General features: G+C 40.0%; 1 protein-coding gene and 1 non-coding gene across 2 annotated transcripts; one reads left to right on the forward strand and one right to left on the reverse strand.

Moving 5' to 3' along the window:
- Positions 1-4,971: 4,971 nt before the first annotated feature.
- Positions 4,972-19,212, forward strand: slc39a4 (solute carrier family 39 member 4). Its single transcript, XM_071525096.1, has 12 exons — positions 4,972-5,238; positions 9,425-9,829; positions 10,656-10,863; positions 11,945-12,126; positions 12,675-12,858; positions 13,783-13,955; positions 14,460-14,654; positions 15,384-15,488; positions 16,379-16,433; positions 16,596-16,748; positions 17,004-17,191; positions 17,500-19,212. The coding sequence occupies exons 1-12, from the start codon at positions 5,005-5,007 to the stop codon at positions 17,626-17,628; spliced, it is 2,211 nt and encodes a 736-aa protein (XP_071381197.1). The 5' UTR covers positions 4,972-5,004; the 3' UTR covers positions 17,629-19,212.
- Positions 13,353-13,424, reverse strand: trnat-ugu (transfer RNA threonine (anticodon UGU)). The gene has a single exon. It is a non-coding gene; the product is annotated as a tRNA-Thr (tRNA).
- Positions 19,213-25,000: the final 5,788 nt, after the last annotated feature.

Consider the following 25,000-nt stretch of genomic DNA (forward strand, 5'->3'; position numbering starts at 1 on the left):
CTGACTGTTGCACTCCCTATTACTGGTTACATGTGGTGGATCTATGTTGCTCTCAATGTAAGTTCCTCCAGATAAGAGCATCAGCTAAAGGTCTAAAAAAAAATGCCAAAAAATGAAAGGAACAACATTTTGCTGTTGTCAACTCTAATTTTTTGTTTTTGGTAAATTATCTTCCCCCTTCCTTTAAAATTCAAAGTCTGAAAAATATGTTATGTCTGATGGGGTTTTTAAGATTTTTACAAAACTCTGAAGGTCTCACAGAGCTGGACAACAACAACAGGTTAAACATGGAGATAATGGAGACTGCCATGATATTATACAGAACAGCTGCACCATCTGGTGGCCAAACATGAAAACATACACCAATACAGACAGACAGACAGACAGACAGACACAAACACACACACACACACACACACACACACACACACACACACAAACACACACACACACACAATTACTATAATGTTCTTGTAGAGGGAGAGAGACAGAGAGACAGTTAATAGGGACAGATGAAAGTGTACAATATGTAAACAATATATATGTAATGTATGGATGTCAAAATGTAAGTAAATTTGTAATTTTTGTAATTTGTAATGTAAGTTTTATTTATGTTTTCCAAATGAAATGTTGGATAATGGTTCTTACGGATGTCATAGCCAAACCAACTGATAATCTTTCATTCTGAATAACACTTGAGAAGTTATTTCATGACTTTATTTTTAGAGTTATCTGGGTAATCCTGCCTGTTGGATCGCATCTTTACTGATTTGCATGTTTTGTTCTTTTCTCTCTGCTCTGCTGCTTTGTCTCAGTTATTGTCTTCACCTTATTCAGTTTATAGACCTGAGTCACATGATGATGTCTAGATGTTTCTCAGTGAATGTGCTTGTCCTGGATTTAACAAGATATGGCATTTATATGAGTCAACACACAGAAAGAACACTTTTGCAGAACACCAATGTACATGAAAGCAAAATCATTTTGTTGAGTCATGTTCATATGCCATTTTACAGCAGCATGACTGAACGCCTCTTTACAACGTACAAACGCTGTCTTGACGTTTGATTTGACTTCATTTTCGGTAACTAGGAGAGATAGAGTGACAGAAATGTCAGAGAAAGAGAGAGAGAGACAGAGAGAGAGAGGGAGAGAGAGAGAGAAAAAGAGAGAAAAGGAGAAAGGAAACGCAGGAAACTCACAAGCACCTGATGTATCTACTGTGTCGGTGGATTATGCAAGCAAAAGAACAGAATAATACTTTCTTTGTCTGTCCATCTCATCAGTAACTGATGGGTGTCATTTGATTACCTGTGAAGCACCTTTTGTTTTTTTGGAAATTTCTGCAATTCAATATCATACAAGGAAATATTCAGACAAAACATTGTTTATTGTTCATTGTGTTTATTGTTGTCGTCTTGTCTCAGTATCATTTGATTAACTTGTGGAACCATGGCCTTTTTTTGTTGTACTTATGTAACTACCATCAATCAAAATTCTTCAAGTCAGTATTTTTGTGGTTTAGCCTTACTCTTGGTCTGTAACTACTGGATCTGTACACAGACAAAAGTATTGGGACAGTGAGCAGACCAAAAATCAAAAGCTGCTGGATGAAGCAGTGACATACAGTAAAAATGGTCAGTATATTTGTAAGGTCCCATCTCAATCTGGTCCACTTTTGGGCCTTGAATGTTTATGAGCTTGCACCTACAGACTATAGTCTCTCACCATGCCAGCAACCCAAAGTTGAAATCCTTACAAGAGAAATAAAAGAGGAACTCTGCAAGGCAAAGCAAGGCAAGTTTATTTATATTTATATTTGGTCCAGCTCTGTGTAGCATAATAAGTTAACACTGCCTCACCATCATAGGTTTCACAGTATTTAGGTCATAAACCATTGAGCGATTTGTAGTCGACAAACAGTATTTTAAAGTCAGTTCTTTGACAAAAAGTCGAGACCTGAGAACTTGTCTTTATTTAGTTGGAGGAAATTCAGGCACATCCAATTATTGATTTGTGTAATGCACTGATGCAGCGAGTCTATACATTTTGTGATCTTGCTTAATTTTGTTTAACAGGAGCATGTAAAGGTTGAATAAAAGGGGCCCTAGGATTGTATGGATGTTAATTCGGTCTGATATTTGGTGATGGAGACAAAATAGTCCCTGTCCTGCAGATAGGGCTTGAACTAATTAAGGTCTGAGCCAGTCCAACCCAGTTTTCCAGTCTGTCTAGCAGTATTATATGGTCTATCGTGTCAAAAGCAGCACTATGATCCAGCAGCATTAGAATTGATTTTTTTCCAGAATCAGTGTTGAAATGATTGTCATTTAGAATGTGATAAGGGCAGCCTGAGCGATGTGATGGGCCGAAATCCTGATTGGAAGTTGTCAAAGCAGCCATTTGAGGTTAAAAAGTTGCTAAGTTGCCGGTCGACAGCTTTTTCAACGATTTGGCTTATGAAGTGTAGGTTTGATATTGGTCTGTAGTTGTTCATTACAGAAGCATCTAGGCTGCTTTTTTCAATAGAGGCTTAATAACTGCAGTTTTCAAAGCCTTTGGAAAATTGCCTGATAGGAGACACCATTTGAAGTAAATCTGTCTGTAATCAATTAAAAACATTTTTAAAGAAGCTTGTAGGCAGAGCATCAAGACAACAGGTGGACGGCTTAAGATGTATCAATCAATCAATATCAACAATTTCCTCATGTTTACCAGTATACTCTTATCTGAATGTAGTGATGGCACAATTTTTTTATTTGACATGGAGGTATGGATGGCTTGTCTAATGCCTTGAATTTTATCACCAAAAAACTTAGCAAACTCATTGCATTTATAGGGCAGATGGGTGTTGAAGGGACTAGAGGAGATTGTCTGTTCACTCCGGACCCATTTAAATGGCGACCATCAGCTCTGAAAAGGTGTCTACACCCCCAGAAGAGATTCAAGTTATCAATGAAGTCCTTTTCAATTGCAGGTTATGGACAGCCATGTATTCAACCCAAGTAGCCTGCTAAGCTTATTGATTCCTCTGCCAACTGTTGGTAATGGCCCACTACATACAGTTTAACCTCTGTCCTTTTTTTATAGCTGACATTTCGGTCAATGAAAGTTCTTTTGATTGAAACATCAGCAAAAAAAAAAAAAGAAAAATGATGAGGTGAAGGAGTGTTTGCAGGAATGTTCTTGTTCCTCTGTGAGGTTTTCAGGAAGTCATCATCCTACAAGGAAATACACAGATTAATAATAGACAACTCTGATATCACATGTCCATTGTGTTAATGTCATTTCATCAACTTATGAAACACCTTGGTATGTTTTTCATCTCATTGTTTAGCAATACTTGCTTTTATATATATATAAAAGATATAGCCTTGTCTTTTATCTCACCTTGTATTTTCTGACATACATGTTCCACAAATCAAAATTGTGCAATAAAGCACCTTTGGGCAACAAGACACTGCTGTAATTTATCTCGCCTTTGTCTCTGTATATTTTGACCAGTTGTGAACACCTTTCTTGACAAAATGTGTTGTATCTCATTATCAATTATGAATAACGGGTGTATTTGGCTTGCTGACTAATGTTTACATTAAGTCAAAAAACAATAATAAGCAACACTCTCATTCATTATTCTTTTTCTTAATGTAGTCTGATCACTTGTAGAACTGTTTTTGACAAATGCATTTTGTCTTTGCTAGTTGTGGGTTGTTAGGGTTTGTTTGTTGAGTAAATCCTCTGTATACCTGACCCAGTCTCACTATAGCTGCTGGACATACAGTAGAACAGAAAAATATGTCTGTCCGTCTCTCTGTATAGTGAAATCGACTGTCGATTATCAATACTCAAACAGGGACCCTATTTATAAAGAATTCATAAGTATATACTGAGTTTATAAACTATTAGGACCACCTGTTTTCTTTTTGTATATGGTATAGACTGATCAGGTTCATCCAGGTGAAAGCTGTGACTCCTCGTTGATTTCACCTCTTCAGTCTACTTCAGTGAAATGTAGATGAAGGGAAGGAAACTGATTAGAAAAGGATTTGTAAGGTTTCAGACAAGTTTCCCCCCTCCTCCCTTTGCTTTATTGCATTAAAATGTGAATCAAAGCACAGTTGCTATCATTACATCATTACCCATGGTGAAAACACACTTATACCTGCCATTTCCCTGACTTGCTGTGAGTAATCTGCATTCAAAAGCTAATAACTGGAAGCTATTCACAAAGCCTGTGTGGGAGCCTGTTGTGTGAGAAAAATGGGCCATGTTGCAAGCCTACGATGTGAGAGAATTAGCGCTTTATAGCTGGTGTCTTCACTCAGAATTTAAATTGTTTTTTTGGTGTTCAATTTGTAAAGACTGTTTTTGAGGACTTAAGGTCCTCATTGTTATGGTGATTGCTAAATATGTTTCAACAGAAAACAGCTTTAGCCAGTAATAAATATAGGCCTATACAATCATATAAGCACATGAAGGCCATGTGAGATGATAGGTAGGCATTTTGAGGTCATGAAAAAATTGAATTTTTTGAAATGAAAACTAGCCAGCACTCACAGTGCACATGTTTTGGTGACGCTGTTTAGAGGCTGTATTGCAGTCATGCAATACAGCAAAATATAATGCCAAAAATATAAAAATGTAAATATAAACCCCCACAAATCCTGACCTGAAAATACCACCCAAGTACGGGGCCTTTTCTTTTCTGCCCCGAGGCTTAGTGCTCCTTTCCAGCCCTGCACTGTTGAGAATGGGCTCCTATGTAATGGACAGGTATAGGATGACGCTAGCCACGTCTCAGCCAATCAGAGAGTCCAGGTCCAGAGCTTCCAGTCTTTTTTAAACCGATAAAAGCTTCATGCCGAGGTCTGTGTACTGCCATGTGTGTCTGGATGTGACAGAAAGACAGAATTTTCTTGGACTCTCTCAGCTTACTATTAGAACCGTTAAACCTCACCTTTTTTTTCTTCTTTTTTTTAAATTAATATTTGTTTTAAGACAGAAATGGTTCGAGGGGAACTCTTAAAAACGATGTTTCCGTCCATGCTACTTCTCTGCCTGTTTGCTAGCTTAGGTTCGTTCGGTTCCGTGTCGGGTTCGCCCGCGTTGGAGGAGGCCTACAGGGATGTGATCGGTGTGGTGTCTCCAGGACAACAGAATCTGACAGAGGAGTCCGTTCGCTCCCTTTTTAACATACTGGAGAACCGTGTGCAGTGCGGCGAGGTGCCGTGTGAAAAGGTAAGCTTTATTAGGCTAACTCCGCGGTCTCAGGCAGATAGGTGGGTAGCTAGTGCAGGTGCAGGTCCTTTCGAAAGAGGTCGAGGTCCAAAAGCTGTTAGCCAGGCTAAGACGATAAAGTGGATTTCTCCACGAGGGATTTTTTTTTCCTTTTTCAGTTGCTTTTCGTTTATGTTTTTTTTTTGTTAGTAAAATGCGCAGATATAGGCTTTATCCTATTAATCTGGTCATGTAGCCTAGGTGCAGGTTATTGGGAACAGTGTGGAAATACGAGGGTTTGATTCAGTGGATCCACGGCGAAATGAGGAATAGGTGAATTTCGCTATAATTAGCCTATTATTATTTAACTCCCGGGAAGAGTGAGAGAACGTTTAAGAATTTTTTTATATTTGGTGTCATTCTCACTGGTAACTTAAGAGTTATCCACGGCTTTAGGTTACTAAATCATATCTAGAAACAAAAAAAAAAGTCAGAATGGGTTCCATAGGACTAAATATTGTCAAACTGGGGTCTGTGGTCTAATGTGCATCTATTTGAGGTTCCTTGATATGAAAAACTTTGGGTATCCCTTTGTTGAATTTGGAGTTGCTGCAATTAGAGCCTAAAGCGGATTACTCCATAGTGATCCCGTATATTTTCCTCCAAAAGATTAGAATAGCTTTTTACCTAGCGTATAGCCAAAAGCCAAACTTTGTCAGATTTAAAAAAAAAACAGTTTATTCAATGTGTGCAGTGCGCACCTGTTGCGCGCCTCCGTCTAACTGCAGTGACAACAGGAGTTTCTCAATGAAGGATTTTTTCCCCCTGAAGGAATCGTTTCTGTAATGAAACCTTGTTGTCCGGGAAATGTGCTGTCCTTTTATTGAATCTAGTCAGCAGGTTTGGTCAGACTTTTTTAACGGATTACCATAATAATGCTGCTGCCTGGTTAACTACAATGATAACGCACTGCTAAGATTTATTCTGTTTTCCAAAAGAAATTAAGATTTTTGCCCTGAAAATATCTCTTTTTTTTTTTTTTTTTAAATGGACTGGGACCAAAGTCAAGATAATAAATGTAGGTTACTTGTTTTTGGTCCCTGTAGCTGAAAAAGTGTAATGCTTACATGAGCATTTAACACAAAAACCACTCACCCCACAATACACACACACACACACACATGCCTGTGAGGGAAATAAATGCAAAGACATTTTGGTAAATAAACAAGATAACACTATTTATTATTATTATTATTATTATTATCATTATTGTTATTATATTTCCTCAAACCCCATTATAAACCCATAGAAACAAAGGAAGCTGCCCTCCAAATTGGACCCTTGCCCAGTCCAAACACCCAGAGCCATAGATTTACACAGTTTGGTAACTGCAGTTTTCACTGGCAGACATGTTGGCTCCACAGAGAATTCAGATCCTGACCATTGCCCAGTAACTGGACTGGCTGACGTCTTTAATGTTGCACATCTCATCATGCTAATGTTATGGAGGGCACTGTTACGTATTTGCAGCCAGCACCTGATAGCACCGGAGCAGGGTGCAACCTGGAGAAAATTTCTCTATCAGTGTCTCTGAATGGAAGAGTGGAGTCCTTGGACTTCCTGTTCGTCAGCGGTAATCAACGTGAATGAACAATGCATGATCGATAATATCTTCTGTCAATCAACTAAGGTGGTTGGCAGAGATATAACTGACCATAAAAAATGAAGAGGTAAAAAAAAAAATAGCATATATTGTTCAGTAGTGAATGAGCAGCGCCTGTGTGATAATGCGGTCAGTTATCTAACAGTGATCTAAAAACATTACAAGTGAAAAGAGATCAAATAAAGCAATAAAGTATATAGAAGTGAATGAGCAGAGCTGGTAATATCCACTGTAGTGAGCTGTCATGTAACAGGTAATTAAAACTTATAAGGGATCCAATAAAATGATAAAGTGCATTATGACCTGGAGTGAAAGTTTTAAAAAGTCAGGGTGACACAGAGTTGGATACTGTTTGACCTTGTGGGCTCACAACCTTTGTTGCATGTTTTTCTCTCTCTCCTATTACAATTTCATAATATCCTCTCCCTCTCACCTCCTTCTTATGTGACACAATTTAATAAAACGGCTTATAATGTCTAAAAATGGGAAGCCCTTTTGTAATCCTCTTATGTAATTTTATACTAGTAGAGAAGTCCTACTGTTGTGTTTGGGTCAGAGCTGGGTGGGGGTGGGTGGGGGTGGGGGTGGGGGTGGGGGAGGGGGGTGCTCAACGGTTTAAGGTGTGTACCATGTAAACGACGTCCTATGTTCGAATCCGACCCAGGACCTTGGTCACATGTCATCTCCCTGTCTCTCTCCCTGTCTTTACTGTCTCTCTCTCTCTACTTAAAACACTATCTAATAAAGGAAAAACATAATCTTAAAAAAGAGTTGGGTGGGTGAGCCTCAGTAGAATTAATAGTTCAACAATGAATCCTCTCCTTACTGACTTTTTTCATTCCCACTCTCCCTCTGTCATAGATTCTAGGTTAGAATAGGTGGGTGTTACTACATAGTTCATAGGTGATTCCTCCTTTTTATATCCTTATCTTGCCCCCATGTTGTTTAGGAGAGAAAAGGCTGTGGCCTTGTTTTTTTTTTCAGTATCATATCTAAGGAATGGAATGTTCCCAATCCAAATGGCAGGACAGAGTGATGGGGATGATTAAACTCTAAACCGGTGTGAGTCACAGTAGCCCAACAGTCGATTTGGTGCTTAATTAGGTTTCATTCCAGAATACCACATATGCAACTTGAAAAACACCTGAAATTCATTGCTCAAAATTTGATTACAAGTGATTATTCTGTCTAAAATATTTTGTAAGAAAAGTCGTGTAGATAACCAATAACTCCAGCAATATTACATAGTGAATTTTATTTTAATGCCAGAATTCTTTTTTTTTTAGGGGCAGATATCACATTTTCCAGATGATTGAATTCTCAGTTTGGAGTGAAAGTCTTAATTTATTGTACTGCCAAATCTATGGATCCAACCATGTAAACAAAACCATTATGTTTCACACTAGTAGTGCAGAGGTGCAGCAATCATACAGTAAAATGTCTTACTTCTGTGATGGGCTAGCATTACATTACATTTTGGGGAAACATGCCACCTTAAATCCCAAAAATGATATTTCAAGGACACAGACCCGAAAAACATTACTATTTTGCCGGCAAAAATGTTAAGGTAGTTGATAACTGCAGCCTAGTAGGCGTGACATTTTTCAAATGGTAGATAGTGTATTTCCCTGTGGAGTTGAAGTAATCTAGTGACACAATCGCCACACAGCAAGAAGGACTTTCTGTGCAGAGTTTGCATGCTCTCCCTGTGTTCACATGGGTTTCCTCCTACAGCCCAAAGACAACCAGGTCAGGTAGATTTGAGACTGTAAATTGATCCATAGGTATGAACGTGAGGGATTGTCCACCTGGACTGGTGGCCTGTCCTGTGTGTCGCCCTGCCTTCCGCTCAATGCATGCTGGGATAGGCTCCAGCCCCCCATGACCCTGAAAAGGGTTAAGTGGGTCAAGAAAATGAATGAATGAAACAAACCCAGTCCAACCTGACTCGTAATAATGCGGACAAAACCATAAGTGAGTGAGCTTTGAGCCACTGTGACTTCACCTATGAATAGTTATATGGTGGTTAATTCAAAATGCATATTCTGTGTAAATCTGACCTTTTGTTCATTGTTGGATCTAACAATGAAGTGATTTTCACACACACCTACTGTGTAGCACTAGCATGAACAAAACCAAAGAAATGAGTCAATATTGAACTGATTTAATTTGTTCAAGACCTCTGTAGTTTTGGACTTTGTTCTTGCGCTATAGATGTTATTCATGCTAATAAGGGCTGTTGTTCCCTTGCATTTGCTGTGACCGCGCCAACCCCAGTGTTTGAGAGTGATGTTGTCGAGTAATAATCAGTTGATATAGCTGTGAGCAGTGAGTTTGAGAGGAAACAACTATATCGCCAATGAATTCACTAACTGAGAAGCAATTTCTTTAAGGACATCAATAATAGTATTGGAACCTGAGGGGTGAGTTTAAGTGACAACTTTAATTCTTTTACACTTTTTTTGTGTGTATGTGTGTGTTTGCATGGACCTGCTCTTCTATGTGTGTGTGTGTGTGTGTGTGTGTGTGTGTGTGTGTGTGTAGTGTAATCTAACAGAGAGCATTGACCAGCTGATCAGCAATCACTCCATCCATGGAGAAGGAGAAACAGAAGAAGGAGGAGGAGAAGTAATTGTGAGCATATCTGAGTTCTCTGCTGTAGCAGCCGGCTGTCTCTTCTACCTGAGCTCTCCTGCCGCTGCCTGTACGGCAGCAAGGGAGGGGAGGTGGGGAGAGGAGACCGAACACTTCCTCCACAGAATCACACATGAGGAGCACCATGAACACCACCAGGAGGAGAACGGACCGCATCGAGACCACGAAGAGGCAGACGGACCGCTCCATAACCACGCCCATGAAGAAGAGCATCAGCATGAGCATATAGACGTTCATGGATTGGAGGCTCTGCTTCAAGAGCTCGAGGAACACTATAAGCCCTCACAACACGAGGTAAGCAAAAGATTACTGCAAATTATGCTTTGTTGGTAAACCAAATCTAAAGATTTCTTTTTTTTTTTTGTTAGTCTGTGGAAAACAAATGCCACTGAAAATCACAACAGCCAAACTCTGTAAGTCTATGGCACTACCCCAGGGAGTTAGTTAGTGATTTTAGCTTTCTGTTGTTTTTTTTGTTCTTTTCTAAATATACTATGCATTGGAGATTTATTTTTTTTCAGATGTCATGCGCATCCATTGCTAACACTTGTATTTAAGCAACAGTACCCTAGAGGGTGTGCTTTACTGTGATAATGGGTACTTGCAGTACTTTATCACATTTATTACTTCCCATATCTTACTTATCTTACTCAGTTGATGCCAGCAGTAGGCCTACTCAGCTTTGCCTTGTACTTGGCCACATCACCGTTGTACCCATAATGAAGAACACCCTGACATTACACTAAATGTAATGTCAGATATTAAACTAGCTCTGATGCATCACCACAGTAGAGATAAATCAACTGAACTAGTCATTCCCTTCTCAACCTACTTTGTCTCCTATCTGGAGGCAAAGTCACAATATACAATTAAGACAACACTGACAGAACAAATTGTCCTTAATGGTGCAGAAGTATGGTGACCAGCCTAACTGTTGATTATAACACAAAGTAGGTCAAAAATAGCCCAGTGAGTTGTTGACATTGTTAAAACCTGTTAAAAACTGCCTCTAGTCTAGTTCAGTTAATGAGTAAGACTCTCTTCTCTTCCTTATTATACTCATATTTTCCTTCTCGTTGTCCCTCCTCCTCTTCCTCCTCCTTATCACTGTGGTAACCAGAGCTTTGTAACAGCTAGTGACATCATGGCAGAAGTCAACGCATCATCAGCAGGCGCTGGCCAGAGAGAGGAAGTAGGCGCAGTTTTGGGGCGCGTCCTGTATCACGCCTTGCAGGGTCACTGCTTCATCAGCCGTCCCCTGCCTGAGGAGAGCTTCTTCCTGGACTACATCGTGGAGCAGATCGGGTCTGAGAATTTCACCATCAGTGGTAAATGTCCAACAAGCGCACAAATACACACACATACACACACATACACACACATACACACACATAGACAGAGCCGCAGAACATCCTTGCTCAAGAGCACATGGGACAGAGCCATTAATTAAGTTTGGTGAGGGTATACACCACATGTTGCTCCGCCCACTTTGCTATCTTCCAGTTCAGACTCAGTTGTAATCGCCCTTCCGGTTAAATGCCACCTAGCTTGAATGTTTGCTTGTCAATATGGAAACAATGAATGAATGAAATATGGGAACTTACATCATCTAAACTGCGGCAATCGGATGGTGTAACTGTACTGCATCCATCTACTATTACTGATTGGGTGGATGACATGCGAAAGTGGCCCAAAATAACCTACTGGGACATTTTCAATTACTTACTGTCCCTTGGAGTGGATGGTGCCACTATGAGGAACTACAAAAGCAAATTGATTTGATTAAATTGTTAATTATAGCAAGCGAGCAAGAAGTTCAGCATAAACAAAGCAGTTGTAATGTCACTTCCACTGTAAAACAGAAGTGAGATTACAAAATGACCAGCAGCCCAGCGTCCCAGTTCCCCAGAAACATAAGGTGAATAGAGACAGTATGGCCAGTGAGGTAACCACTCAGAACACTAATTTTAATCTGTAGGGTAACTGCATTAATTCACATATTCCAGTAACATTTCCTGGAAGTATCTTTGTCTGCAAGCAGCATTAAATTCTTGGCCAATGGGAAATGTTTGAGCTTCTAGTGATTTTTCTCTGAAACACAAATTACACATTGCTGTTCTTTTGTTTTTTTGTGTACCAAACTGCTCCAATTAATGACAGGTTTAGCTAAATACTGTGATGCAACACAATAAACAAGTTGCTTGCTCCATGTTATTTTGGTTGCATCTGTTCTTTTAAAAATAAACCGTGCACATTATATACCAAGACACCTCTGTTTTTAAGATAGCAGCAGATGCTTTGGGTGGGAAACATTAGACGAGACATCAGCTCTTGCTATGAATTTGTTGGTAACCCATGTGAATCTGGGCACTGCTTTGTTCAACTGTAGTTTGTGTTTGTGTTCTGTAGACCTAAAGGCTCTCATGAGGAGCCTGAAGCTGGGACCGAGCCTGGAGCATGAGCATGAGCATGAGCATGAACACGGGCACAAGGAAGATGAACACACTGATCATGACCACAGCGGTCCAAGACTGAAGAAGAGGAACCATCATGAACACGAAGACGGGACATGGGAGAAACAACACCTGGGAGCAGGTATGCATACATACACATACCTGTATACTGTAGACATCCTGTTTTTACTAGTGATGGTGGTGTGTGGTATTTTTTTTATTTATTCCAAATATTTACAAGCTATAACTTTGAAGCGTTAAGATCAGCAGATAAAGAATGTGTGCATTACAGTGACCTGGGATACAGATGGATATTTCACTTTCATATTGCATTGATAGATTTTAAACTGTATTCGTCTCATATGTGCTCTTTCTCAATATCAGCTGTTCTGGGTATTTGTAGTGATTTTGTGTTTGCTTCCATCTTCTTACCAGCAGAAATGCAACTTGTACTAAAAGTACAAATAACATATAGTATACTAAATAAACTACAACAGAGCTGAAAGGTTTTTTTCTGCGTTTTTCATTTATGTTTCAAAAAGAGTTGTGTGGTGGTTGTGGTGAACACATATATGAGGGCCAGCTAACGTTAAATTTGACTTTAAAATCACAGTGTACTATCCATGAGGTCAGAGCGGAGTTCCAACAGTACTCCACTTTGTGCTACATTGCTTTCCCCGTCCCAGAGTTGTTTCTCGGCTGAAGAGCTGGTACTGATCCACGGCTTGGTGAGCAACGGTTCTGCTGCGTCTGGCCTGGATCGGTCCGACTTGGCCCGGCTCAGCCCCGCACTGCTGCAGCAGATCCTGAGTGGAGCCTGCATCAGCATCCCAAAAACGCCACAACAAGATGAGCTTACCAAGACTGAGAGTAAGTAATGGTGTGTGTGTGTGTGTGTTATGGGACTGGAGAAACAACTCCTAGATTATACACATATGCCGTCTCCATGATTGAGAGTGGTAGCTCCATGCTAACACTGTAGCGTACACTATATTGAGTGATGGTAGCTCCATGCTAACGCTTTAGCATACACTATGTTGAGTGATAGTAGGTGACTAGCATTATCCAAAGTAAGAACACTGACTGTGAAAGTGAAAAGTTTTTCTAAAATAACATGATAATAATTGTCACACAGTATCATAGTTAGGTCTTCTGAATTGATTCGCCCACAAAAAACCCATACAGGGCCCATAGGTGGGAAAAGACTGTGGGCCCCACATGGGCCCTTGTGGGTTTAGAGTGGGTTTTCCCCAGCCCACGCTGCCCACAAAAACCCCACAGGGGCTTGTTTGCTAGGTAAGGAGCTGCTTGTAGAGCTAATCATGCATGTTTGCTTGGGGTTATGAGGATCAGTGACACTATAAAGGCATGGATGGGGATTGAACCCATGATCTTTGGTTTACAAGACCAACACCTTGCCACTTGGCCACCATGCCACCAGTGTCTTTTCACTCTAATGATACAGTAGTGTTATTTTCCACCTATTTTCCTGCTTCAAATTCAAATACATCAAATAACAGAAGAAAGACTCCATCAAAATACTGGTTCCTTGTGACTTTAAAGTCCCAGTGAAGTGGCATTTTGAGAGCCTGTTGCTTCCTTAATGTGATGTATTTCCTGTTGAACAGGATGTTGGGGTGGGACATAACGCAGGGAGGGATCATTCAAAAGTGTAAACCAATAGGATATCAGTTAGTGAGAGAGAGAAAGAGAGTTGTGCGTCTCCTCTACTTCTCTTACTTCTTGCGAATGACCATAGCCAAAAAGTTTTCTCTCTCTCTCTCTCTCTCTTAGGATACCTCTATGCAACCATAGCCAACGTGGTGATAACGCTGACGTCCATGATTGGCATCGTGGTGCTGCTGTGTACTTTGTGTTCCAGCGTCTTCCAGTTGTGTATCCAGTTTTGCATCAGCCTGGCTGTAGGTTCGCTCACTGGGGATGCCTTGCTGCACCTGCTGCCCATGGTGAGTGGTTAAATGATAGACAGTTTAAATATACAGTGTTTGCTTTTTTTTAGTTCAAGTATTTTAACAAATTATCCCTCTCACACGTGGAGCAGCAGGGTTGAGCACAAAAAATACACTGCTTGTGAATTTTTAAATTGGTGAAACAGATCTTAACATCTCTTTTGTGTTTTTGTAAGCCTGTTATGATTGCTATGTTGACCTTTTATATATTTGTCTCTTTCTGCTGCCAGGAGACTGTAAAAGGGTAAGAATTTATTTAACAATGCTAGCCAGTTTACTATTCTCCACAAGTACCCGGAAGGCGTCATAGAGCTGCCAAAACCAGATGTGCAGAGTGTCGATTTCCACACAATGCATGCAGTAAAAAGTAGGACTTTAACCATGGCCATGTCTCTAATGATTATGGCAGTTTTTGTATGCCGTTCTATTGTTTTGACTTTTGCACTTTCACAACTGCTGACTCTAAGCTCAAAGTGATCTTCTTTTGGTCTGTGTGTCCAGTTTCTAGGTCTGCATGTGCACTCAAACGATGGCAGCGCACAACATTCATTCCACAATCACCAGGATGACAGTTCAGACTACATCTACAAGATGTTGGTGGTGTTGGCTGGGATCTACTACTTTTACCTGATGGAAACGATCTTCTCTCTGGTCACACGTAGAGATAATCATCACCATCATCCACATCATCACGGGGTAAGAAGCAATAACATACATAAACATTACCATCACCCACAGTATCATGGAGTCGGGAATATCAACATAAACACACTGTTTACACACCATTCCTCCAAAAAAAAATAAAAAATATAATATTCCATCTTTTTTCATTCCCTGAATCAGTTCCTTCCCCTGGGCTACAATATATAAACTCCTGGGTCATATCTAAGAACTTTATTATAATGATAACATAGAAAATTAGGTAGCTGGCTTTAGCAAACCAACGATCCTCAAGTTATATTAACTTAGCAAACAAACTTCATTTCCTGGATTTTTAGAAGGTTAGAAGGCTATGTGACTTTTCAAACATCACATGTCTTTTGACCTAAATTAGGACAACAAAATCATGAATAATATAAAATAATAATGTATCCCAAATTGTACAGCAATGTTCAAAGATTTAATTCTTTCAAGGACTTATTGCTCAAATCATTTTATTTTTACTCAGGATCAGCTATAGCTGTATCAACTACATCTCCCTCCTCTCCATCTCCTCCTCCCTGTCTTCTCTCTTTCTCTTACTTTTACTACATTCTCTCTCCTCACTGCTTTGCTTTGCCTTTTTTTCTCACAATCTCTCTCTCTCTCTCTCTCTCTCTCTCTCTCTCTCTCTCTCTCTCTCTCTCTCTCTCTCTCTCTCTCTCTCTCTCTCTCTCTCTCTCTCTCTCTCTCTCTCTCTCTCTCTCTCTCTCTCTCTCTCTATAGGAGGAATCAGAGCCTCACCACTGTGACCATGGGACGGTTTTAGAGATGTACCGACAGGAGATGAAACAGAAAGACAAATTGCAGTCGGTATCAAAAGCAGACCTGGTGAGCGGCACACACAAATACACACAGTGACGTTTGGGAATACTAATCAGAAATACTAATCAAGAGGACAAGCGACACAAGCAGATCTAGATAGATTGATTGTTAGATGAATTGATTGTTGAAACTGTTCCTGCAGATTCAGTCAATGCTGTCTAGTGTCTGATGTGTGAGGGAAAGCAACACTTAGGCCCCTTTACACCTGGCATTAAGATTGCCATGCAAGATTACCATAAATTTAACAGTTAAGTCATCTCCCTTGTCGAATTTGTGCATTTTAGTTGATATCCATTTATCTGTTATGGTATGTTATGTTGTTGTTATGTTGTTGCATGCATGTTGTTGTATGTTGCTGTTAATGTGGCCAAATCTCACCAGGTGGTTTGGGTGATCAGATTCAATGTGTCTTCAGCGCATTTACTGTATCGTTTGCTGAATTTTTAGGAATTTCTTTCTCTTTCCAATCGGATCACCCAGGACAGAAACTGGGTTTAGATTTCCCAAGATTGACAGCATTCCTTAACAGTATAGTATAGTGTATAGGCTCCATTGTGTGTACTGAATATTCAAAATAGAAAATAGTACATAGTACTACTAGTACAAATGCCATTTTAGTACATTGCTATTGCAATTTAAGACATTTGTGCACAATTCTTATCTCCATCTTGAAAAAACACAACTGTTGTTCTTTGCCCCGTTGTCCTAGCCTCTAATAAACCCCACCCATAATAAGCTGTATTTTGCTCTAGTGTAAGTAAAAATTACAAATGAACACTACTAACTACTACTCAGCTGCGTCCCGAGAGAAACACATGATCTGTGAAGTCATTAACAGTTACAGTATATCTGTGTATATGTTACTAATTACATTTCATGGAATGTAAACATTTCAGGTTGACTCTGAAGACAACAAGGTATCATTTCCAAAGCCAAAAGAGCACAGCAGAGGTGAGTGAAGTTACTTCTAACACATAAAGTACATAAGTAGTAGTACATAAACACTCAAACAGTGATAATTGTGGATGGGAGCCATAACTTGTCTCCATTTCTATCTGTCTGTCTGTCTCTCTGTCTCTATCTGTCTGTCTCTCTGTCTGTCTGCCCCTCTAGAACAGCGTCTTCTGCCCTATATGATAACTATAGGTGATGGGATCCACAACTTTGCCGACGGCTTGGCGATGGGTGCCGCTTTCTCCCTGTCATGGAGGTCTGGTTTGGCCACATCCCTAGCTGTACTCTGCCATGAACTACCACATGAACTGGGTGAGACAGACACACACACACACACACACACACACAGACAGACAGCTATACTTTGTCACAAACAACTACATGAAAACAGTGAGAAGGAGAGACACAGGCACAAGTCAATCATGATACACAGTGAGGATTGTATAGGGGAATACAATTTTTAATTCTGATTGTTTTTCATGAAATAAAAAGGCTATCTCAAATGTGTCTAAATGAACCAGTATATGCATCAGTCAAACTTCGTCCTCTCCCTCCGTTTCTCTCCAGGTGACTTCGCCATTTTGCTCCACAGCGGTGTGTCTGTCCGCAGGGCGTTGCTACTAAATGTTGGCAGTGCCATGACCTCGTTCATCGGCCTGTACATCGCTCTGTCTGTCGCCACCGACCTCGCGACCAAACAGTGGATAGCCGCCATCACTGCAGGACTCTTTCTATATGTGGGACTGGCTGATATGGTGAGAGAGAGTGTGTGTGTGTGTGTGTGTGTGTGTGTGTGGTTGTGCGTGTGTGTGCGCGTGTGTGTCGACAGACCAACCTACCAAACAATGGATAGCTGCCATCACCACAGGATTGGTTATGTATTTATAATTTGATGTAATGAGAAAGAGAAGTGTGTTTTATCCTTAACTTAGAACTAACAGAGTCCTCACACAAAAAAGAAATTTCTATTGTTCATTCTTGGTGGACAATCTTGAATTAACCTTCTCTCTCTTTTCCTTTACCCCCCCTCCCTCCATACCTCTCTCTCTCTCTCTCTCTCCAGCTCCCCACCATGGTCCATGTCAGCAACCGCAGACCCTGGCTGATGTTTCTGTTGCAAAATGTCGGCCTGCTGAGCGGATGGGCCATCCTGTTGGTGCTGTCACTGTACGAAGAACAGATAGGCTTTTAATGCATACACACACATGTTGGTTTGCTGAGGGTGTGGGCCATTCCACTGCTGATGTTGTATGAGGACTGTATAGACTTTTAAAGACAGGCAGACACACACACACACATAAAGGAATGCGTACACACACACGTATGTAAACGGGTAAGAAATTATGCACATAGATTCACTCATGCTGTACACTTTATTAATTTATATACTGGACACTTTATATTGTTGCATGAAGTCAGTGATGGTTAATGATGCAATTTTAAATGTTTTGAATCAACACAAGCACTTTAATCAGCAATTACAACCAAATCATCTAATGTAATAAACTATGTTCTCCCATTGATTTTTTTTTACCCCACTTGTTAATTCCCATCCCTGATGTAGACGGAGATCTGTAAGTCATTGCTGCAAAATGTTGCCTGTGTTGCATTGCCTTTAGACTATCCAGTCTCTAATTCTTTTGCCATATTCCAAGGATCCTCAACAGATCTCAAATGGTCTGATTTTTTTTTCTTTTAAGTAGGTTTCATTACACTTCTGAAGCTTTAAAAGTAAAATAATAATATGTATGTATATATATGTGAAGTGTAAAGACATCAAGTTTTTTACACACACTACATGTCCAGTGGTGTTGATACTGACACTGTAGCACAAACTCTCCTGTCTTCAGGCCATCTCAAAGCCTCACAGTGTTTCCCAGCTCCGGTGCTCAGGACCCAGAGCCTTGCTGGTTTTCATTGTAGTCATCTAATCAGGGACTCATGTAGACCTGGGACACCAGGTGAATGCAGTCAACCAGCTGGTAGGATAGAAAACCACTCAGGTCCCGAGGCATGGAGCTGGGAACCACTACCCCAACCTTTCAAATTTTATCATTGTTCTTCTCTAGGAACAGTGTTACATTATCGGGAAAAGTATTTCAACATTTGTCCCTCAGCTACCCTAAAATGGTTTTCCAGCATGTTATCATTTGAGTGTAACCAAAAAGCGAGTGCAACATGATTGATACTGTGTGATAACTGGTCCCTGGTCTGAAGCCGATACCCCACTTAGACATTTGAATTGAAATGTCCCCTTTTCAAGTGGCAGATTGGACCTGTCTTCAACCATCAAGGGTTTGATTTGAGCCAAGCCGAGGAACTGTACTGAACCCCGAACGAACACGTCAAAATGTTAATATTTCTCATTATTATCAATTCAAGGTAGTATAACAGGGTTGAGGCCATGTGATTACCGGACACTCCAAGTTTAGATAAAGTTGTGCTGAGGAGTGGAGGGTTTGTGGTTGAGCCGGGCCAAGGGACAGCGCTAAATGCCAAGTGCCTGCCTGTAATACACCGGCTTGTAGTTAGTGGTACCTATTAGTGTCAATGAGGGATACTGACAACGCTGTTTTGCTGGTAACAGCAGTGTCAGGCCAGAAACTTTTTCCCAACACTGTGGTAAATGTGTGGTTAAGAACAATAGCACAATGTAAAGGTTCCCCTTGAGTTTCTCAGTGACTTAGAACTGTACAAAAAATGCAAAGTACAATGATTTTATAAAATAACATTTGTCAAATGTGTCAATGGGAGATTGAATGCAAAAATGTTGTGATGAAGGAAAATTTAGAAAAAAATGTTAATATGTTGATGTATATTTTGTAATGTGTTCTTTGAAAAATTAAAATGCTTTTAAGCACCGTTCTTTACTCTGTCTATTATTTTTTTCCTGTGGCTGTTTCAGCCATCATTGTTCATGCACAACAACAGGAACTACTCATGGGAGCATTTATTTCTGTTTAAGTAGCTGTTGTATGGGGATTGAAAACACTATTGCATTTACACTTTGGAATCCATGTGGCCAAATGTGTCTTTGCCTTCCTGAGGTGGTTTGGGCCATGGGATCGGTGTCCATCTTCATTATCTTGGGTGCACTTACAGTTTATCTGGGATTCATTCATTTATGTTCATGCCATGGATGTAAATGAGGCCTTTTATCTTATCTTATCTTATCTATACCTTTTATGGTATAGATCTGATCTTCTACTGGCTGTTTAAATTCAGATCCCATGTTTTTCTCTGTTTACAGACCCATGGGAACATCAGATCTTAAAAATCTGATCTTTTGTCCCTGTGTGAATGAAGCCTAAGGTGCGGTGGAAACTGGGCCTATCTGATTATCTGTGTCATCTTATCTGCGGCTTGACTTATGTTATAGTCTTTAATAGGAACAGAGTCCACCGACAACTCATCACTGAAAGACACAGAATACAGGCATGCAGGCAAGCACACGCACACACACACACACACACACAGAAAGAAGGTACATGCAGGCAAAACACTGATACATGTAAGCTTAGTCATCCATGTGTAACCACAAGCATGAACAGTAAAGAAACAGTTTGTAGTTGGAACTATTTCAGACATAATGACCCATTTAATGACAGCAGCGAGGTTGTGTACTGATCCTCTAAACATACGCTGTAAATAACAGGCAGAGCCCTTCATGCGTGGCTGGGACTGATTATAGCATATTGCTGCTGACAGAGGAGAAGCAGATTTCCCCTAAGTCAGCTTTTCAGCAACTGAGAATGATTTTTCAAATTGACAGTCATATCCCTCCAATAGGATTTGGTTTTATGAGCCCCTGGACTGTTGTAACTTTCTCCCCTCATAAAGGACAATATAGACATTCAACTAAAATTATGAATATCTGTACGATTGGACGTTTGAGCTTTTCATACATTATAAATTATATTACCTCCCTTTTACAGTATTATTGATAAGAAGATAAGACAGAAAAAGGGAAAGGAAAGACTGCAAATGGAGGGAAAGTGAGTGTGATTATACTGCAACTCTAGATAGTAAGCTAGTTAGATTTACAACTTCATAAAGTGTGTGTGGATGAAGGACTTTGTCAGGCAGTCATGTGGTGCAGTGCCAGAGAGAGAGAGAGAGAGATGGAAACAGAGGGAGAAAAGGTGTGGACAGCAAAGAAAAGACAGACTGAGCCATAAATCAAAACAGCTGAGTCTTTATGGTCACATGTGAATGCTGAATTCTACTGCTAGTGAACGTAATGTCTAAAATGTAAAAGGTCATTTTAAGAGACACACACACACGCACAGTGAACGGAGTGGTGACCTCTTATCTTTTAACAGCTATACTGTGCATGCAGCTGCCATCTGAACGTTAACAGTGTTATTATGACTGATTTAGCTGCGTCAGCAATCAGCAGTGGTGGAAAGTAACTAAGTACATTTACTCAAGTACTGTACTTAAGTACAATTTTGAGGTACTTGTACTTTACTTGAGTATTTCCATTTTATGCTACTTTGTACTTACACTCCACTACATTTTAGAGGGAAATATTGTACTTTTTACTCCATTACATTTATTTCACAGCTATAGTTACTTTTCAGATCAATATTTTATATTTAAAACATTTGATCATCTTTATAAAAATAACTATAAAATAGCATTGTTATAGACTACCCAAAAGTATAGCTAAATTGTTAAGATTAGCTTCACGTTGACAACTTTAAATCAGTGTTAATTTTCCAATAATTTATGAAAAACATAACTCTCTAAATGGGGACAGTTTGCATAATGAGTATGTTTACTTTGATACTCTAAGTACATTTTGCTGCCAATACTTATGTACTTTTACTTAAGTAAGATTTTGAATGCAGGACTTTTACTTGTAATGGAGTATCTTTACATTGTTGTATTGCTACTTTTACTTAAGTAAAAGATCTCAGTACTTCTTCCACCACTGGCAATCAGCGTACTTAGTGTTAGAGTGAATGACTGTCATTAATGGGAGATGATGAGTGGTGGTGGACATCCAGTAGCTGTCTGAAAGTTAATGTTGAGTTGTAGCAGTTACTGTGAGTGGTCGACTGTTGTAAATCTCTGGGTGGGGGGGGAGTGAACAAAGACACGCTCACCCAGCAGACGGCTGTGGTCGTACTGGTCAGCTCCCAGTTATGGATGTCTGTATCTGTATCTGTATCTGTATCTGTATCTGTATGGGCGGGTGTGAAGTGAAGCAGGGCGTTGCTGATAACAGAGCGTACGTGCGTGCCGAGGGTGTGACAGCTGACAACAAGCCTCGAGTGTGAGTTTAACTCCACTCTCACTCTCAGTGCAATGGTTGAACGATGCAAAATGTGCGTAGTTGAATTTGTGCAATGTTGAATTATTTTTAATGTGTATTGTTGATTAGTCTTTGCTTTTATCAGCCACAGTTCTACAGTACCTCACCTCTGTATCTATACCCTGCAATCAAAGAACCATATAGGCCTGTTTTAAGTTTCCACAACTGCTTTTTTTTTCAGATTTCATTTTCTAAGGACTCTAAGTTTTGTGATGTTACAAATAATAATATTCCTCATTCTCTGTTTTGACCGCTGAAGGCTGTCTGCTCCTTCACAGATATGGATGAGGGGATCAGTTAACAAATACCTACACCTCTCTCTCTCTCTCTACCTCTCTCTCTACCTCACATGTGCAACTGCACAATGTCCAGTCATCAACAGAGGCCTGGTCTCTGTCATAAACATCACCACTCCCTAACAGATTATAGCTGTTTCCCCTCTAATAAGCACCTGCTGCATAGGAAAATCGTCAACACGTTATCTCTCTCTCTCTCTCTCTCTCTCTCTTTCACACACTCACGCATACACACACACACACAGATCTCTGTATATGTGTGGTTTACAAAATATTTTTTAAAACATTTTTTGATGTTTTGAGATAGATCCTATATTGTATGATAGGAAGCTTTGAATCATTAAAAAAAAAACCTAGACATAAAAAATAGGCCAAAACAATCTTAGCTGATTCTTAGCACAGCTGGTCATGCGTGTTCTGTGAGCCTAAATGTTCATATTGCTACTTTTTAGCTTGTATTTTTTAGCATGGCAGCTCACAGCCTGTACCAATACCACTAAAATTCCATATTTGTCAACCACTAGCTGAACACACCATACCTGACCAGAAAGATACTGACGTTAATTCATAAACTGAAATATATACAGTATGCTGAGTTTTAGGGTATTTCTACTGACAGTCTGTATATATGTGTGTGTGTGTGTGTGTGTGTGTGTGTGTGTGTGTGTGTGTGTGTGTGTGTGTGTGTGTGTGTGTTGATCCACCTGTAAGAAAGAGAAGAATGAGAGAATTGGGGTCAGTTGTACTTTACCTAACATTTTCATTTCTGTCTAAATGTACACTGTAGCAGTCATGGATCAATGGTCTTGTCTAAGAGTGGGCATTCCCCAGGAGTGGCTGTTGATCTTGCATTGATCTGTCATTCAATTGATTTGTCATTTCTTAACCTTTACCTAACCTTTCCCAGGTTGACTGAGTAGATTGTCCTGTTTTTTCTGCCCTGTTTCACCCTCACAGCTACATACTGTATATTCTCACCTGAGCAAATACAACCATAGTCTTCTGAACAGGTAGCCTTCCAATCCTAACATCAGAATCCAGGATGTGAGGTAAAAAGAAAAAGGAGAGGTCATCTTGCTTGTGAGGTGACATTGCAAAATTCCCTTTACCCCCTCACTGATCTTTGATGATTTGTTGATGATCGTCACTCCAAAAGCTCACAAGCCAGATGATGTGTTGTTTATCAATTCACAACATGGATTACAAATTGTCATTTCCCTGGAAGATCATCTAGCCTGCGAGGTCACATCTTTTCTAACCTATGGAAATCGTAACCTGTGTATTGGATCAACAGTATCATTGTCCTTTTCATGCTTTGATTTTGCAGTACTGAGAGCAGCAGTTCCCAGAGAGGATGTAAACATTTCAAATGTAAATATGTAATTCAAGTTTTTCTACTTTTTCCATTTACTTCTCATCATGTTATGATGGACTTAACAGAACTATGTTATTGAACAGTATATTTCTAAGCCCACCGGTGTGTTCTGTTGTACGTGGGCAGTGTCTCGATAGTGCTTTGTCCTGTGTGTTAGGGTTTCAATAACAAAGACATTTCCTGTTGTGGGATCAATATATTACTACTATCATTCAGCCACACCACCATGCCAAAGAATACATTGAGCGGTCATTATAGTTATGGCCAAATACGGTCGGTTTCTGAAGCCAAACCTAGAGCTAAATGTCATGTCGGCATGAAATAACATGCAGGAAACAGAATTGGAATTGTTTTTTGTTATTTTCTTACCACATATCTGAGATTACACGTAGTGTTATATATTAGCAATACTGAATATCATAAAATATTACAGGTACCTTTCAAGTGGTATTTGATGTGTAACATGATTTATGTTTAGCAAGTCATTACTATGCATTCTCAGTTCAATTCATGCATGGTCTACATTTTACATTTACATTTGAGTATATAAAGGTGAACGAGAGGAAGAGAGAGAGAGAGAGAGACAGAGAGAGAGAGAGAACACCACTTCACAAAGTCAGTCAATATTAAACAGATTTTCAAACTACAAAGTCAGTTGGAGGACAGAGAGTCCATCAACAAGTCTGTCAATATTTGCATTCTTATCAAATGTTTAAAACGTGAGTCAACAGAAACTAGCATTGATCAAGTGGTGGGTACGAGAAGCGACACTTTGTTTTTACTATTTTTACTTCCTCATAACAGAGCTGGGCTGATGGCAGTTCACCTCTGGTCTTTCATGAGTTTTTTCCTCTGAAGACATTGTACTAGACAAAACCAATACTGTAGGAGTGTTTTTCATGTGACACAAATCAGATATTTCCATGGCTGTCTACAAGTGGATTCATCATATTCCACTTCATTATTGTATGGGTCGATGCCCATGCTCAGTCCTCGATTCTTCACTCTCCTGGCTCCCTAACAGTGTAGTGACCATCCCAACCCGGTCAGGACAGCAGAGTCGCTCCGCATCTTGTCACAGCCTGAAAACTCAAAGCCTCACATACTCCTGTCCTCTACCTTCCTCTCATCTAAAGCCCTTGTTTTCTCCTTGGACCTTATTTGCAGTTACCCAACATCCATGATCATCCCAGGCACACAGGAGTGTTTGATACAGCTATTATCTAGTCAATGTGATTTTTGCTATTGCACTCATTACTTTTTGTTGCTTAAGATGTTGGTGATCTAGAAGTGAGGCTTATTCTACTGTTGCACTGAATAAACACCAGCTAAATGCAGAAAATGTGAATGAACGTGAAAAAGGTCCGATTTGGAGTTTGTAGATCAAGTGTAGCCAGAGTGAATTCAACCCAACCCGCCTGATGCCGACCCAGTTTCAAAGACTTGGGTTTACTGATGGGTCATTGAGTCCATAAAATTGGGCACAGCAGATTCACCACCCCTGGCTCTGACAGGAGGGTGCAGACCGACTGTGAGCCACACAGTTAAGCAAGGCATGGAAACCCAAAATGCT

The sequence above is a fragment of the Centroberyx affinis genome, unplaced genomic scaffold (genome assembly GCF_046629955.1).
Source record: "Centroberyx affinis isolate AG114_WGS23_722 - 3 ecotype Tasmania unplaced genomic scaffold, CSIRO-AGI_Caff_v1 ptg001267l_1, whole genome shotgun sequence".
Lineage (NCBI taxonomy): Eukaryota > Metazoa > Chordata > Actinopteri > Beryciformes > Berycidae > Centroberyx > Centroberyx affinis.